We start from the raw sequence: 15,918 nt of genomic DNA on the forward strand, positions 1-15,918 counted from the left end.
GAGCGCCATCGCCACGAGCAATCCGTAGTCAGCCGCGAGAATTTAACCTTCTCATCAGAACTACATCTGTTTTCGTATTCACGCATCGTATTTACAGTTCTTGTGCAAGAATATGCAGGTGCCATTTCGCAGTCAGCAATTTATTGCGACTCTCCTACAAAACTCGCACTGCCAGGCTTGTATCATAAAAGAATAGCCCTTCAAAGCACCTGTAGTACACGCTTCATCTCATCACTAGAAAGCTTTCCAGCATACTCGCGAGCACTGCCAAACTGTCCCTTCATATCTGGATCTGCGCCTTGACTCAACAGCCATTTCAACCTTTCAATAGCGCCCGCCATGACAGCGTTGACAATTGGATACTGTGCCGTCACATGGGGCGAGATTAACTTATCGTTCACCTGCGCACCGCTCTTTACCAGCAATTCCATGACAGGAATCCTCGACTCATCAAATTCTTTACTGGGCGTTACAACTCCAGCATGAGGATTTGATCCTGGCGGATAGGCGCCGGCTGCATAATACAATGGCGCTCCATTGCCAATTTTAGCACCAGCGTTGAGGAGTTTCTGCACCGTTTCGACGGTGCCTATCTCTGCTGCAATCTCGAGTGCTTCGCAGGAATTCAATTCAGGGCCGCCAAAACGGTCGCGATTCTCCTTTTGTTTTCCAAGATTCGGATCTGCACCGTTCTCAAGAAACCAGTCAAGAAGATCACCGTTGCCCGAGCGAATAACGGATGGTAGTAAGACAGCTCCGTAGAAGCCAGGCGTATTCACGCTCCAGCCGTGCTGCAGAAGCAGTTCAAACAAGGCCTTTTGCTCGCCTATTGGGGCCGCCAAAGCCCATGATGGAGTTATTCTTGTGATAGGTGCTCCATAGTCAAGTAAATAGCGCGTAACATCAACCTTGCCACTACCCAATGCATTGAAAAGACCTTCGTGGAGGAAGGCTGGCGTGCGAGATTTAGAGGTAACGATGGACTCGACAGTAGACAGGTCACCTTCTCGACAAGCCCTGCTGAATTGGACAAAATCGGGCTGTGAGGAAGCAAAGCCGTTAAAAAGCATGAGATCTTTGGGCTCAGTGATGGGAATGTCATCGTAGGAGGCGCCCATACGATTGCCCGCGCGTCGCTGTTCTGGTGTCATTTGCTGTAGCTCGTCGAATTGGCGCTTAGCCTGGGCGAGGACGATTTGCACTACTGCAGGCGGCATGTTTTGTTGCTGTTGTCGCATCGTCGCCTGTCGGCTCCTCCATGCGAGAGCTTCTTGAGTTTGCCCTGACGACATTGTTCTGGTGGCTTTATTCTTGGTCCGTCAACTTTAGTGATGACAGGTTCAGCATGACGTTGCGCATAAGGCTGAGGATCTGCTCGTTTTGTGCTGATCCCAGCTGACGTAATGCTGCTCGGACTTGAGTTATTAACCCCTACTAATAAGGCAGTGAAAGACAGCATTCTTAAATCCTTTTTTGCCTTGAAAAGTAAGAGATAAGAGATGATTTGTTTTACTATTGATTAGAAGACTAGAAAAGCTGCGTGCAATATTACAACATAGTGATGTCGTTTGCTGAATGTGTACTGAACAATGAGCTCTGGGCCTCTGGAGTCCTCCCGTCGCCTGGATACGCGAATACACGCTCGGAAAGAATTCTTAGAAAGAACCCGTAAATTCATGTCAACTTTCTAAAACTGTACGATGAATGAGGCTAGTGCAGCCATAAATATGATACCCAAAATACGGACAGCACTTGATCCAGCCTCATTAGTTTCCTTTGGTGCCGCAGCACCCGTTGAAGTGCCAGCTGCCTTGATCTCTGTACTCCTGGCCTCAGTTTCACTTCCCGTGGTTTCAGAAGCACTAGAATTCTCTGTGGTCGTGGCTTGAGATGCTGTTTCAAGCAGCTCCTGACCCTTGGTGATGACGATTGGCAGCGTACCAAACTTAAGCTCAAACTCTTTCGTGATACTCCCAAAACCAGTCGCAACGTCAGTAATCCCGTCTTCCCCAGTCTCCTTCGGAAGCGCCATGGTCGTACATGTTTGAGGCGTGCCGCTGCTTACAAGGCATTCAACAGAACTGGCGCCGCCCAGATCATTCAACGCCAGCATCCAATGGAATATGCCCGTTGAAGCCGCGCCAGCTGGGACAGTCTTGCTTGCCCATGGTCCGATTACAATGGAGTTGTTGTACCCGGATGATTCGCATGCTGCGGAGACTTCGTCAGGGCAGTATAATTGTATTGTAGTTGCTGTTGGATTGGCGGCAATGACTACGGCTGATGGCGTTTGTTCTTTGTAGAGAGCTAGGGGAAGTATGAAAACTGGTGTGGTGAGTGCTGAAGACATTTTATTTATAACGAATGACGATGGGTAAGATGTTGGCGATGAAGAGTCTTGAGTGGCATGGCCAGGCTTTAAGAGAAACACTGGGCGCATGGATCTCGGCGAATTCTTGAAATGGAAAGTCAACTGAGATTATGGTTGGTCAATTCATGGTACAAAGAATAGGAGCCTGCTAGGGCTGAGTTTGGCTGGCAATTTCGGGTGGTTAAAGCCGGCTAATGTGATATTTCGTGATCAAGCGGAATTCCGCTCTGATACATGCTCTCAATGTAATTACCGTGTAATATATCAGCCTCCCACTGCGATTAAAGATGAAAAAAAAAAAATCCTCAGAAATGGCATCTTAATAGTTTATGATAAGGGAAGCAATCGCAGCCATGGCCGCAACGCCCGCAACACAGCCAGAACTCGATCCAGCCCCGTTCGTTTCCTCCGGCGACGATGTATCAGTTGCAGTTGATGTTGCTGTAGCTTCCCCAAGTAGCTCCTGGCCAGCCGTGATGACAATGGGCATGTACGTAAAATGCGTTTCCAACGTCGCGAGGTGAATCATGTTCGTCGCAGTTTCAGTGACTGTGTTTGCATAAATATCTCCATCCTTCCCAGTTCTGGTTTGCATCCCTGTGACTAGGTGCGTGCATGTCTGAGGCATGCCACTACTCACAAGACACTCCACAGAGAGGGCTGTCCCCCAGTAACTATTAGCAAGATAAAAATGAAACGTGCCTGTCGATGCTGAGCCCTCTGGAACGGCAGTCCTAGCCCATGGTCCGACGACAAAGGTGTTGCTGTATTCAAATGGACAATCGGATTGGACGGGACATCCCAATTCGATGGTCGTCGCTGTAGGATTAACGCTTATAACCGAGCCTGTCGGAGTGTGTATCATGTACTCTTTTGCGTCGTAAATGAACAAGCTCGGGGTGACTGGTGGGGAGGTTTCAGTTGCGATTTTCCGTCGCGAAGCAGAGATCTCGCTGGCGTCCTATGTAGGTGTAGCTTGGACATCAGTTCCCAGCTGCTCCAGGCCCGAGGTGAGGGCTATTGGCAGCAGAATGGTATCAAACATGTGCTCCGTCTCCGTCCAAGTCCAGCTCTGGGTCGTCCAACCCTTCTCTGTATCCTGTAGATGACGATGAAGGCCAGTGCATGTCTTACGTATACCAGAGCTCATGCGACACCCATACGACAATGTCTCCCTTTCAACCTCCTGACGCCATCTAAACGTTCCAGTGGAAGGTAGTCCTTCTGGAACGACTGTACTGATCCATGGCCCAACCACGAAGGTATTGGTATAGTCCTGGCTACATTCGATCTTCTCGTGGCTTGGGCACGCCAGCCCGATTGTTGTTGCGGTGGGATTTGCGTCTATGACTGAACCTGTTGGTCTCACCATAGTGTAAATGGCCATGGAAATGACATTGACGGTTGCCGTAAGAGTGGATGACATTTTGAAAAGAGATGCGGATGAAGCAAAAGTAATCTTAGACGCGGCTGAGCTGGTACTGGGCATTAGAAATATCCGACTGAACCTCTAAGTTTTGTAGACAGAAAGCCATGAAGCTGTCGGTGATTTCCAAGAAGGGAAGCTCGAATATCATGATTTTCGTTGGTTCATTCAACGCCAAGCAAGAAAAAGCCACTGCCAAGGTTGTGATGTATTGATGGTTAAAGTCGGATAATCGTCCGAATAGAGACAAATTGAGTCTCTTTCGGGCACGTTGGCTCCCTCCCGACAGATGAGAGTTCACATGTCAATAAAACCACACAAGTCCGAAAATTAAAGGCCTATGTGGCCAACAAGTTCATTTGTCTAATGTGAGGCGTGAAGTCCTCCTCTGTTGTATATTTGGTGCCGTTGATCAACAACAGAACTTGACTTCTCGACAGCTCTTGGGGAACATTTGGCACTCATCGATCATACAGATTCTACTGCCTTACCAGATCTTTCACAAGAAATAGAAATGTTCTTCACCTTCTCGCTCCGATGTAGAGTCAAATTTCCAATTTCTAGGAGTCATTATGCATGTCATTGTTAATCTCTGCCCTCTGTGTTACTAACTCGGCTCAGCAACAGCACACAGTGATTCTAAGCTATATGATACCCTTTCCTCTCCTGTAAGCTCCCACTTGTGTGAATAACCTATTCAATACGCTAATGTTGATAATGTCTCCTCAGCGAGTAGGATTCATACCGCTTTCGAATAAACTGATATCTCTAAGTTCGATATGCTAGGATAAGGCTACAAGCTGTCAAACATGAGTCTCAATTCTAAACAATAAGCCATACTTATTAATTAGACGTTATATAAGAATGCCCGATAAGTTGCTATAGAATATATCTGATATCATGAAAGCTTACCAGATGACTGAGCTGGTGGCTCAAATTGAAATTCAGCCAGGTCTCAGATCCTTTCAACGTGAACTTACACCTATCTCATATGGAAAACAGTCTCCAACAACGAGATTATTCGCTATAATCTTACAATTGCCGAGATATCATGGGAAGGAAGCAGACTTTCTTCGTAGTACTTCGACTGGACTGGATTTGCCGCATACTAAGCTACTAAGTCAATCCACACCCGCGTTATACTCGAACAGTCAAGTTCCACTTTTGTAGCGACAATACCTCGGGAGCAACGGCCATCGAGGTACTAGAGATGAATGCAGTAGAAAATACAAATTCATAATCTATATTTCCAATTGAAGCGCTTGATACCATACAAAGCAAGAACTCTCTTGAACAGCCAATTTCAAGGTGTGATCGGGATAATAAAGATAAGCCCGCAGTGATTCTTATCACCCAATCACCTGCCTCGTTCTTATCGTGACCATTCAACCATTTAATGTCCTGTTACCCCAGACTTTCGCCCTCCAACCCAATTGCCCGCTTCAATTGACCGATACCGATACTCATGTGATCACAGAAGCACATGACAGGGAAACGATCACGCAAAGGTTGTGGTGAGTGTAGAAAACGAAGGCGTAAGTGCGACGAAGTGAAGCCGAGCTGCGGTCAATGTGTCTCGAATCACCGGAGCTGCAAGTATGAGTTGAGGCTCGTTTGGAGCCAAGGAGTACAGAACAGACCAAATGGTAAGTTATGCATACCTCAGAAATGGATTTAATATCATCTAATGACTCCATTGAATAGGCTCAAGTAGTTCAATAAGTTTCAGTGGCAACCTGAAGCTCGGTACAGAACAGGATAACCCAGTATCATCAATACCAGAGTCCCTGCCAAATGGCTTGGCGCTCCCAAGGCGGTACAAGAAGTTGCTGCATCATTTTGCCGAAGGTGTTCTAGCATCGTTATCGAGTCACCCAACCATTCACGATGACTTTCGCCGTGGCCTTATGCCCACCATGCTCGAATCTCCTCATCTCCTCTCTGCCAGTCTGGCACTGTCAACCGCAAGCTTTGAGTCAAGGGGCATGACAGAAGTCGAAGGAACGAGCACATCTCGAATAATGGAACATTTGCAATCTTCGGGCCTGCCTTTGCTGAGATCAGCATTGGCTCAAGGGCAGCAGAGTGAAATTCTTATTGCGACATGTCTGATCTGGTGTCTGGCAGATGTCTTTTCCGGACAGCAGGGGATGTTCAGGTGGCCGATCCACTTGCAAGGCATAAAAGCTCTTCTTCACGGTCGCCATGATTATCGGAGATTTGTGGCTGGTGACATGGCCTTGAGATCTGCGATGAAGCATCTCTTCATGCTGTATCGGAGTTTGGAGACACTACCACACGTGCCTAAAATAACATCGGAGAAGGCTAATCTGATTGTCCCCGCGAATACGGCATACAATCATCAGATTGATGGCTTTCTCGGATACAGCGAAGAGCTTCTCGACATATTGCAGCAAATCAATGCATCTACACCAGGGTCAGCGCTAAATGACTCTTCTATAGATGCAGATACCTTACTTGGTAAGCTGAACGCTATGATCAGGCGGGATGTCAAGTCGCCACCAGGTGTCTCGATATCATCTCTTTCATCACAGTCAGGTCGTGAGTTTGCACTCTGCAACAAAGTCTTCCAACAGGCGACATTGATTCAGCTATATCGACAGTTATACGGCCTTCCCTCGTCATCACAACTTATACAGGATGCTGTTCAGACTATCAGCGGAATGATCAGCAACATGGCCCAAGGCGAGCCATGTAACACTTGGGTCGCAATGGCCATGCCCCTGTTCACTGTTGGTTGTGAAGCTTACAAGGAGGAACAGAAGACTTTCATCCTTGATAAGATACACAAGCTTGAGATTTGCATCGGGTCATTACATGTCAAGGTAATTGAACAGGCACTCAAAGATATTTGGAAGATCAGAGAGGACTGCAACGATTTTGAGGGATACCTGTGTGCCAGCCATTTACTAGGTAAGTCTCTACTTCACTGTTCATCAAGAACATAGCTGACCCAAATTGAATAATTAGAAAAGTTGTCATATAATATTGTTTTGTTTTGAAAAGCGTCAACTATGAATCAAAAGCCCAGATCGAAATACATCTAGTATCCACACCATTCCATATGTGATTCATATGTCTTCGATGCCTCACTTTCTCGTTGAGGCATTCTCCACGATCTCATAATGTCTTTAGCCATGGCTAGTTTACAGCTCTTCTTCTTTCTTACCCTCAACCATTCGGCTGAGAGGTCCCTTCTTGACCATGATAGACATGACCTCGTAGAGAACATCAGCAGCCGCCATGGTTGTGTGCTCAGCGTTGGTGTCGTAGGCAGGCTATACGCATTTGTTAGTCCAAGCTCTGGATCTTCTCATATTGATCTAACTTACAGCAACCTCAACAATGTCTGCAGCAATGAGGTTCAAGCTTTCCAGTCCCCGGATAATAGTTCGGAGCTCTCGAGTTGACCAACCTCCAGTCTCAGGAGTACCGGTCGCAGGGGCGAAAGCTGGATCTAAAGTATCGATATCGATGGACAGATAAACAGGGCGATCGGTACCGACGCGCTTGAGAATCTTCTCAATGATACCGTCAGTTCCAATGGTGTCGATCTCTCGAGCTTCCACAATCTCGAAGCCACAGTAGCCATCGTTATCGTAGTCGCTTGGGCCACTTAGGGTAGTTCTGATGCCAGCGTGAATGTTCGTGTCATTGCGGAGCAGGCCTTCCATAGCTGCATGGTAGAAGTACGTGCCATGGTTGATGGCAGCGACCTCTGAAGGGGATCCACCAAAGACCTTGGGCTTCCCTATTCATCTGTCAGCAATAGCTAGAGAGTCAAGACATGCTAAGACATACAAGTGTCGAGATGACTGTCGAAATGAATGACAGTCACAGGTCCGTAGGCACGGTTGATGGATCGAAGGAGAGGCAGAGTGATAGTATGGTCACCACCAAGGGTGATAACTCTAGGAAGAGTTCGGCTCTTGAGGGCTGGACCAGACTTGTCTGCATCTGTGGCTGGTGGGCGTGACAGGAGATTATAATGGCCTTCCTCGATCTGTCGAAGCGCCCACTGGTTGTCATACCTTCTAGCCATTAGGACAACGATACATGAGCTTAAAGACTACTTACGAGGTGACCGGAATGTCACCACAGTCGAGGACTGTGGCCCAGCTGTTGAAGGGGTTGGTAGCCAGAGGCACATTGTAACCTCCACTACAAAATGAGTTAGGCTTAGCGACGGTAAGGTAATGGGGGACTGGCTTACTAAAGATTGAGTCGTCGAGAGCCTTGTCGGATACCAGAAGGTCCGAAGCGAGCACCAGGTCTGTAAGAAGTACCTGTATCAAACGGAGCACCGATGAAAGCAATGTCATACTTGATGCTGTTTGCCTTCAAGCATGGCTGATATGGCAGACGTCCGAAGGTGCTGATACCGGAAAAGACGGAGTCGGCCTAGACTTGATCAGCCTAATTTGCCACAACCAGATTTGGGATACTTACCTGAGTGCCGCCATCGCCGGGAAGGGTGTTGTACCAGAGACCTTGGTGAGGACCTGACATGGGCTCTTGGTCATGGCTATGGTCACCATGGGCGAGAGCCACAGAGGCAAGGCTTAGTGAGAGGAGGGACTTGTACAACATTCTGAGGGGAATTAAGAAGGATACTGTTGCGAATGTTCCATCTGGTAGATAGTAGACTCATAGCGAGTATTTATGCCATGGCACAGCTCGGCTTCCGGAGACACTCAAATCAGGATCACAGTTACATTCATGCCAACCACTGGTCCATCATTCCACCAACGTAATTCCATTTGACTAACAAACTCCTCTTTCTCCCAAGTGATATCATCATCAAAACCCCCTGCGGAAACCATCACCACTTACAACCTCAAAATCAACGGGCGTCCTCGAAGCGCGTAGATATCTAAAATAGGCTAGTCTGGGGTAAATTCCTCGATGCAGCTAGAATCAGATCGGCACCCCGCAACCTCCGCATTCTTATCGTGGCTAAGTTGCCGGATCGAGTAAACCTATGATACGTGCTGATAAGCTTCTTGTGCGACGATGAATTCTCGTTGAACGTTTGGTATTGTGTTACGTTGGCGGAAGTTGATGATCGCGAGGTTGCAAATCCCGCAGACTAGAGAAAATGGCGCGTTGCAGCTGAATATGCCGACATCCCACCATGACTGCATGCTTATCAGTAGTTCTGTGTTGGCAAAAGTTTTACCAAATTGTAATAGTGCCTCTCACCTGTTATGAATGGTAAAGAGTGGTGGCCGAGTTCAAGTAATTGAGAAGTCCTGTTGATTCGCTTCAAGTCTGGCTGACGCTTGCTGAGTCTTGAAACCTCTCGTTCCATCACCGACACCAACGTCCAACGGAGTCATCAAGAACACACAAACAGCAAGCAAAATGGCTCCTCAACCTCAAACCCGTCGACCTCACTTCGAGTCCTTCCCAGACGAGGAAACCCCTCTGATCCCACCGACCCATGACCCGTCAATCGAGCCCAAGAGTCGCTCGCCTTGGCTCGACGAGACTGTCATACTCGTCAAAGCCTCTGTACCGGTCATATTGGCCTACATGCTCCAAAACAGCCTTCAAACAGTCTCTATTCTCATGGTTGGCCGTCTTTCACCCAAATCACTTGCAACCGCTGCCTTCTCCTACATGTTCGCCATGGCAACAGCTTGGCTGATTGCTCTCGGCGGTACTACCGCCCTCGATACGCTCGGCTCGAGTACCTATACAAGTTCGAAGAATAAACACGACCTGGGAATACTGCTGCAGAGGGGCTTGTTTGTCTTGTCGGGCTTCTATGCGGTGGTCGCTGTTATATGGTGCTTCTCTGGATACATCTTTCGGAGCCTTGGACAGGAAGAGTTTATCTGTGTTCAGGGACCCAAGTTCTTGCAGTTGCTGATACCTGGTGGTCTTGGCTATGTGTGGTTTGAGGCGATGAAGAAGTTCCTTCAAGCTCAAGGGATCTACCGCCCGGGCACCTATGCATTACTCGTCACCTCTCCTCTCAACGCTTTGCTCAACTACCTCTTCATCTACCCTCTCGGCTTCGGGCTTTACGGATCACCCATTGCCACTGGTATCTCGTACTGGCTCTCCTTCTTTATCCTGGTTGGCTATGCCACTTTTGTCAAGGGAGGCGAATGCTGGGGCGGTCTTGAGCCACGTCGAGCTCTTCAACATCTTGGTCCCTTTGCAAAGCTAGCTTTTCTAGGTGTCATCCACGTTGGTACCGAGTGGTGGGCTTTTGAGATTGTTGCTCTTGCAGCTGGCCGTCTTGGAACGATCCCTCTTGCTGCCCAGTCGGTTGTCATGACCCTGGATCAAATCATCAACACCATTCCCTTTGGACTTGGCGTTGCTGCCTCTTCTAGACTGGGCAATCTCTTGGGATTGGGAGATCCTATGCAGGCAAGACGCTGTGCTCACGCCGCAGCACTACTATCCGTGTTCTTCGGAACCATCATCCTCGCGATCCTCATGTCTACCAAGAATGTGATCGGGCGCTTGTTCAACGACGATGAGGACGTCATTTCACTTGTCGCTCACATCATGCCTTATGTAGCACTATTCCAGATAGCCGATGGTCTAAATGGAAGCTGTGGAGGAGCGCTGCGAGGCATGGGCCGACAGTGGGTTGGTGCACTTGTCAATTGTGTTAGCTACTACGGAGGTGCTCTACCCGCTGGGATTTGGCTCGCTTTTCATGGATGGGGACTTTCTGGGCTTTGGGTTGGACAATGTGTCGCACTGTTTCTGGTTGGTATTCTAGAGTGGATTATAATTGCTTTGTGTGACTGGCGAAAAGAGATACAGAGGGCTGCAGAGAGAATTGAGAACGGTGGCATGGAGATTGTCCATTGAGATAGACTGCCAGGTGGAAAATAATAGGTTAATCAGTCTCACTCTAACCATGAAAATTCTCTCCATGACACTTCCAAAGTTCTACCAATCCCACCATTCACACCCGATGTCCCGCAGCACATATTCCGCATGAATAATGTCGTAGCGAGGTCGTAAGATTCTGGACCGACCGATGTAACGGTTCTGCGCCGAGATAAGACGGAAATCTGGAACCCCCAATTGATAAGGCGAGCTGGGGTAATAATTAGTCTCACATTCTAGCAAAACCATCTGCTCTGATAAGAAAAACAAAAACGTGGTATCGGCATCCGTCTGCCGCATGATAAACATGGTGCTAGCCAGAATAGGGTCGCACACGCACTGAAGCTACTGAAGCCTATCTCCGTGTTACTTATCTTTGCCTCATATGGTCATGCTTGTATAGGTATAAGTGCATGCATCTCAGTTGCAAATGGCTGTTCACAGCGGGCATTGTAGCATGTGACTGTATGCAATTGAATTTACGCATACCTTCTTGTACCATCTTTGACCATAGTACCAAGTCAATCGCAATGGAGGTTGAGAAGGTCAATGGCGGTATCCTTGAGAAAGGAGACATCACTGAAGGAGAAACAACCGAACAAGGCTCCGTCATCAATGCCTCTGGCCACACAGATCAGCTTACTCGCCAGTATGGTCTCGTTGGACTCACAGGCATTGCAGTGACAGTCAACAATGCCTGGGTCGTCCTTGGTTCTTCAATCTCAGTGTCTATCCTCAGCGGTGGCATTTCAGGTGTCATCTATGGTCTCATAGTGGCAGTGATCTATTACACCTTTATCGGGTTGAGTATATCAGAGGTATGTATTATCTGAGCCGACTTCTTTTGGTCCATCTGACATATTCCAAGTTTGCTTCATCCTGTCCTAGCTCCGGTGGTGTCTATCATTGGGCCACCATAGCTGCAGGGCCCAAATGGGGTCGTGTCACTGGCTTCTATACAGGATGGATCAACTTCTACGGCTGGATGTTCGGTCTAGCCTCGCTCGTCCAAGTCGCCGCCAATGCAGGTGTTCAATGCTATGCCACTCTCACCCCCGGCTTCTCTCCCTCAGCATGGCATGTTTATGTTGCGTACCTGATCGTCATCTGGCTCAGTGCCTTCGTCGTCATTTTCTCGAACCGACTTGTTCCCTATACTCAGAAGCTTGGCCTGTTCCTCGTTGTTGCAGGAGGTCTTGTGACTATCATCATTGTCGCTGTCATGCCGTCAAAGCATGCTTCCAGTGACTTTGTATGGAACTCGTTCCATGAGAATAACTTGACTGGCTGGAATGATGGTGTTGCTTTTATGGTTGGCATTCTAAATGGAGCTTTCACGATTGGAACTCTCGACGCTATCACTCATATGGCGGAAGAGACCAAGAACCCGAAGAAGGATCTACCTCGAGCCATCTTTCTCTACATCTCCATCGGTGGTGTCTATGCTTTGGCTTTTGCTATTGTCTTGGGATATGCCATCTCCGACCTCTCCGTTCTCCAAGGCAACTCGAACACCTTCCCTCTGGCTGGTATCTACCATCAAGCCACTGGAAGTGCTGCAGCCACATTTGCATTGTTGTTCATAATTCTCATCTCGTCTCTTTGCTGTGTCATTGGAACGGTCTTGACCAACTGCCGTACATATTGGAGCCTGGCTCGAGACCAAGCTGTGCCGTTCTCAAATTATTTCAGCAGAGTGAGTGCGAAGCTCGGTACACCGGTTGAGTCAACTCTATTCGTGGCAGTCATTGCCTCGGGTATCGGTGCAATCCCACTTGGAAGTTCGGTCGGTTTCAGTAATTTGACTGGATCGTTCATTATCATCACAACTGTGTCTTACGCTATCCCAATTGTGTCAAATGTCCTGAGCGGTCGCAAACGATTCTCGCCCGGTCCCTTCCACCTGAAGAACTTTGGATACTGGATCAACGGACTTACCATACTACTGATTGTGGTCTTTGACGTGTTCTTTTGTTTCCGTAAGTAGTCCCTAGCCCGTGTTTTCTCCGAGGTTTTACTGACCGCTGGTAGCCTTCGGCATGCCATTTGATGCAACAACGATGAACTACAACTCTGTCATTCTGTGTGGTCTCTGTTTCTTGATTACGGTTTGGTGGTTCCTGTCAGCCTCGAAGCATTACCCAGGGCCTACGTTTCACCAGACTTATGATGGAGATGAAAACAAAGAAACGGTACTATAGGAGCGTGTAGAGTATACTTCAGTCCTCCCATAATACATATCCAAGCTGTCAATTTAATTAATCAATCATTCCCTCTTCACGTTTCTGGAATATGGGTCCACCGAGTTTCGTCCCAGTCGGAAGGCCTCGCTGCCATGCAAGCCCTCTTGGCCCTCTTCCTGAACCTCCTCCCCAGGATTCGATCCACTATTCGATGGCCTCGGATGCTGTCTCCTTGAAATCTCAACTATAAAGTTGACACTACTACATAAGAGCAGATATTCTACACCAGCGATACATGCGAAGTGATATGTTATCTAGGCCATCAGTCAAGGGCCTAGTCTGATGGGAATCGTGAAAATAGTATTCTCAATTACTCCAGCGACAGCTTCATTCTTCGATGCAATCCGTTTCTTATGATGGCTTGTTTTCAACCCGTTGGCCAGTCACAGTCCAGCACGTATGTCATCATGCATGAGGCGTAGTCGTTGAGGCTTAGACCCAGCATCTGCTAGATGAGGCAGACTCAGCTTTCTTACTTACTTACCCAAAATAATTCCCCACCCTTTCCGTGTCTTCTCGTGTCTTCATCTCCCACAAAATGGCAGAAATTCTCGGCCTGGCCTCCAGTATCATCACAATAGTCGAGGTAGCAGGAAAGCTCGGCACGAACACCATCCGACTTAAGCGCTTATGGGACGAAGTCCAAGATGTCCCCGCTAGTATTCGGAGATGTATCGAGCAATTGGAGATATTGGCCCCCGCCATCGAGGAAATGGACCACGAGTTTAATCGGACTCGGTGTATGGTTCAGAGCGATTCAGCGACGAAGCGGAGCCTAGAGTATTCTCGGAGAGCGGTAGAGACTCTTGACACCTTAGTCAGAGACATGGAATCTCAACTCAGTATGGCGAGAACCAGCAGGAGGTTAGTGGCTCAGCTGAAAGTCAGGATCAAGAAAGATGTGATTGAGGAACACCAACAGCGGCTCGCATCAGCCCTGCAGCTGCTATCCCTTTCACAGCAAACCTATTTGATGTAAGCCATTAGCCATAATGCTCAATGCAAGCATGAATTAACGTCGACAGTGCTTTATCACGCGCGCAGCCGGAGATTATAATTTCCGAGATAAGAAACTGGCAGGATTCAAACTCTCGCAAGCAACTTTTGCTACGTTCTGAAGATGACAACCCGACTTCAAGAGGTGAGGGACCTCAAGAGGAGCATAACTCAGGATCTTCGCATGCTATCAAGTCTCCTGTACGCAGAGACTTAAGTCTACGTTCTGCCGCTAAGCCACTGCCGCAGAGGCAACCTGGCCCGTTGGGGAGCTTCACCGTACAGTCTTATGAAGTTGTTGCGAGCCCTTCTATCCACCATGTACCAGATAAAGCAAGATGTTAGTCCAGCCTTTTCATCCCACGCAGATGCTGCGAAAATGGCTAATATTGTCTCTAGACTTTCAAGCAAGGGTACAGATGCCTTGGTTCATACAGAGATCCTGGGACCTGTCAGTGCTTCGGGCGTCGACCGGTTGGACTTTTCAACTGAATACTTGGAACATTCGGCCTTGGGGTACTGGCATATTCCGGGCCGTTGAAAATGGGCAAGTTGAAGATATTGTTGAGTCTCTCAAAAACAGGGAGGCATCAATATATGATATGAATCCCTTTGGAAAGTCTTTACTTCATGTGAGTCGCAAATCCTTCAGTTGAGCATAGTCTGATTATCTAGACTGCCATGGATGCTAGGAGGATGGAATCTATTGAGGTGCTCATTCGTATGGGCATGAGGATCTCTGATATTGAAGCAGAGTATTTATTCGGCCGCGTAGCGGTATGGTTCTGGAATGAACCTGAAACATCAAGGCCAATGGAGCTCGCCCGTATCTGGCAAGCGGATAAAGGAATTGTACAACAAGACGATTGGCAGGATATTGGCTACCGCTCTGCTTTTTGGGTAGTCCCAAATCTCCACACTATTTTACCAGGGTCGGAATCTGTTCGTCAAGTTATCGCTCAGTTCAACTACGGTCATCTCGACCCAGCTGTTCCTTTGGAACTTTTAAGGAGCGGTCTCGCTGTGGCCGCTGATTTCCCCCCATACGTTTGCTCATCAAATCCGGATGGTAGTTGCAGCTGCATCAGTTCGAGCCTCATCTACGAGTATTTCCATGCACTCTTGAACAACGAAAAGACCTTTCACGACTGGAGGCGCTTGGTTAGAAAGTCGCTCCTGGGAGTTTCGCCCATGGGTATAGTTCATCCACATGATGGACCCTTCTGGAATCTTACCAGCATTCTTAAAGTCCTATGGCAGCGGCAGTTTCTACTCCTCCCCTTTGAAAGGTGGATACAAAACGCTGTTACTCTCTGGCTCGGGGATGTTGCAGCGGCCGGCATCAACCTCGAAGAGTATATGAGTCTGGAACTACTATACAGCCTAGAAAGTTATCAGGATACTGTGTGCAAGGACACCAAAGTGGAGATTAAGCCAGGGGCGCGTTTACCAAAGTCTGGGCCTTCACTAGTAATTCTTTCAGTTGGTTTGCGTGCCGAAGACTGGTCCTTTTCCTGGGACCCATGTGTCGAGGAGTTGTCTGGTGAGTTTTGGGCAACACTTGAAGATGCTCATATAAAAGTCCCTGGAGCTTGGGTAGACGACGGAATTGAAGACGGTGAATGCCTGATGCGACATCGCAAATTCTGTTGGTTCCGGCGGTGGGTCAGCAATGAGTCCAAGATAGCGACCGGATACTACCCAAAGGAAGAGCATAAACAACCGATGCGCTTGGGGGGTCCAGAGGGGACAGAGGGGAAAGATGGCGAGAGTTTGCAAATACGAGGAATGATGACGTGCGAGGAGTTTTCGCCTCACGAAGAAGGGTATTGGGATTAAGTGGCCTGCGAGGAACATTCCAGATTGCTATTGGTAACGTGCTGACGGATGGAATGGAAGTTGGACCTAAATTGGTTTCTCAAATGACAATGCCCACGATGATCTACCCGTTGGCTCGAGCCGGGGGGAGGCTAACTAAGCAAGCTTAGTTAGGCATAAAAGGC

General features: G+C 48.1%; 8 protein-coding genes across 8 annotated transcripts; 4 read left to right on the top strand and 4 right to left on the bottom strand.

The window, feature by feature from the left end:
* Positions 1-200: 200 nt before the first annotated feature.
* On the bottom strand, positions 201-1,292 carry FSUBG_3740 (uncharacterized protein; the record flags this gene model as incomplete). The annotated part of the gene is made up of 1 exon (XM_036681654.1): positions 201-1,292. The coding sequence occupies one exon, from the start codon at positions 1,290-1,292 to the stop codon at positions 201-203; it is 1,092 nt and encodes a 363-aa protein (XP_036540855.1).
* Positions 1,293-1,687: 395 nt separating this feature from the next.
* FSUBG_3741 (uncharacterized protein) lies at positions 1,688-2,350 on the bottom strand (the record flags this gene model as incomplete). Its single annotated transcript, XM_036681655.1, has 1 exon — positions 1,688-2,350. The coding sequence occupies one exon, from the start codon at positions 2,348-2,350 to the stop codon at positions 1,688-1,690; it is 663 nt and encodes a 220-aa protein (XP_036540856.1).
* A 340-nt stretch (positions 2,351-2,690) lies between these two features.
* On the bottom strand, positions 2,691-3,797 carry FSUBG_3742 (uncharacterized protein; the record flags this gene model as incomplete). Its single annotated transcript, XM_036681656.1, has 2 exons — positions 2,691-3,332; positions 3,741-3,797. The coding sequence occupies 2 exons, from the start codon at positions 3,795-3,797 to the stop codon at positions 2,691-2,693; spliced, it is 699 nt and encodes a 232-aa protein (XP_036540857.1).
* Positions 3,798-5,713: 1,916 nt separating this feature from the next.
* FSUBG_3743 (C6 finger domain protein) lies at positions 5,714-6,766 on the top strand (the record flags this gene model as incomplete). Its single annotated transcript, XM_036681657.1, has 1 exon — positions 5,714-6,766. The coding sequence occupies one exon, from the start codon at positions 5,714-5,716 to the stop codon at positions 6,764-6,766; it is 1,053 nt and encodes a 350-aa protein (XP_036540858.1).
* Positions 6,767-6,964: 198 nt separating this feature from the next.
* Positions 6,965-8,408, bottom strand: FSUBG_3744 (agmatinase 1; the record flags this gene model as incomplete). Its single annotated transcript, XM_036681658.1, has 6 exons — positions 6,965-7,096; positions 7,151-7,569; positions 7,620-7,849; positions 7,896-7,979; positions 8,032-8,219; positions 8,268-8,408. 6 exons carry the CDS (start codon positions 8,406-8,408, stop codon positions 6,965-6,967), a joined length of 1,194 nt encoding a protein of 397 aa, XP_036540859.1.
* A 774-nt stretch (positions 8,409-9,182) lies between these two features.
* On the top strand, positions 9,183-10,655 carry FSUBG_3745 (ethionine resistance; the record flags this gene model as incomplete). The annotated part of the gene is made up of 1 exon (XM_036681659.1): positions 9,183-10,655. One exon carries the CDS (start codon positions 9,183-9,185, stop codon positions 10,653-10,655), a length of 1,473 nt encoding a protein of 490 aa, XP_036540860.1.
* Positions 10,656-11,206: 551 nt separating this feature from the next.
* FSUBG_3746 (cholin permease) lies at positions 11,207-12,663 on the top strand (the record flags this gene model as incomplete). Its single annotated transcript, XM_036681660.1, has 2 exons — positions 11,207-11,494; positions 11,545-12,663. The coding sequence occupies 2 exons, from the start codon at positions 11,207-11,209 to the stop codon at positions 12,661-12,663; spliced, it is 1,407 nt and encodes a 468-aa protein (XP_036540861.1).
* Positions 12,664-13,457: 794 nt separating this feature from the next.
* On the top strand, positions 13,458-15,754 carry FSUBG_3747 (uncharacterized protein; the record flags this gene model as incomplete). The annotated part of the gene is made up of 5 exons (XM_036681661.1): positions 13,458-13,659; positions 13,842-13,894; positions 13,964-14,255; positions 14,315-14,547; positions 14,591-15,754. 5 exons carry the CDS (start codon positions 13,458-13,460, stop codon positions 15,752-15,754), a joined length of 1,944 nt encoding a protein of 647 aa, XP_036540862.1.
* Between the last annotated feature and the right edge of the window lie 164 nt (positions 15,755-15,918).

This window comes from Fusarium subglutinans, assembly GCF_013396075.1.
Source record: "Fusarium subglutinans strain NRRL 66333 chromosome Unknown NRRL66333_c0000031, whole genome shotgun sequence".
Taxonomy (NCBI): domain Eukaryota; kingdom Fungi; phylum Ascomycota; class Sordariomycetes; order Hypocreales; family Nectriaceae; genus Fusarium; species Fusarium subglutinans.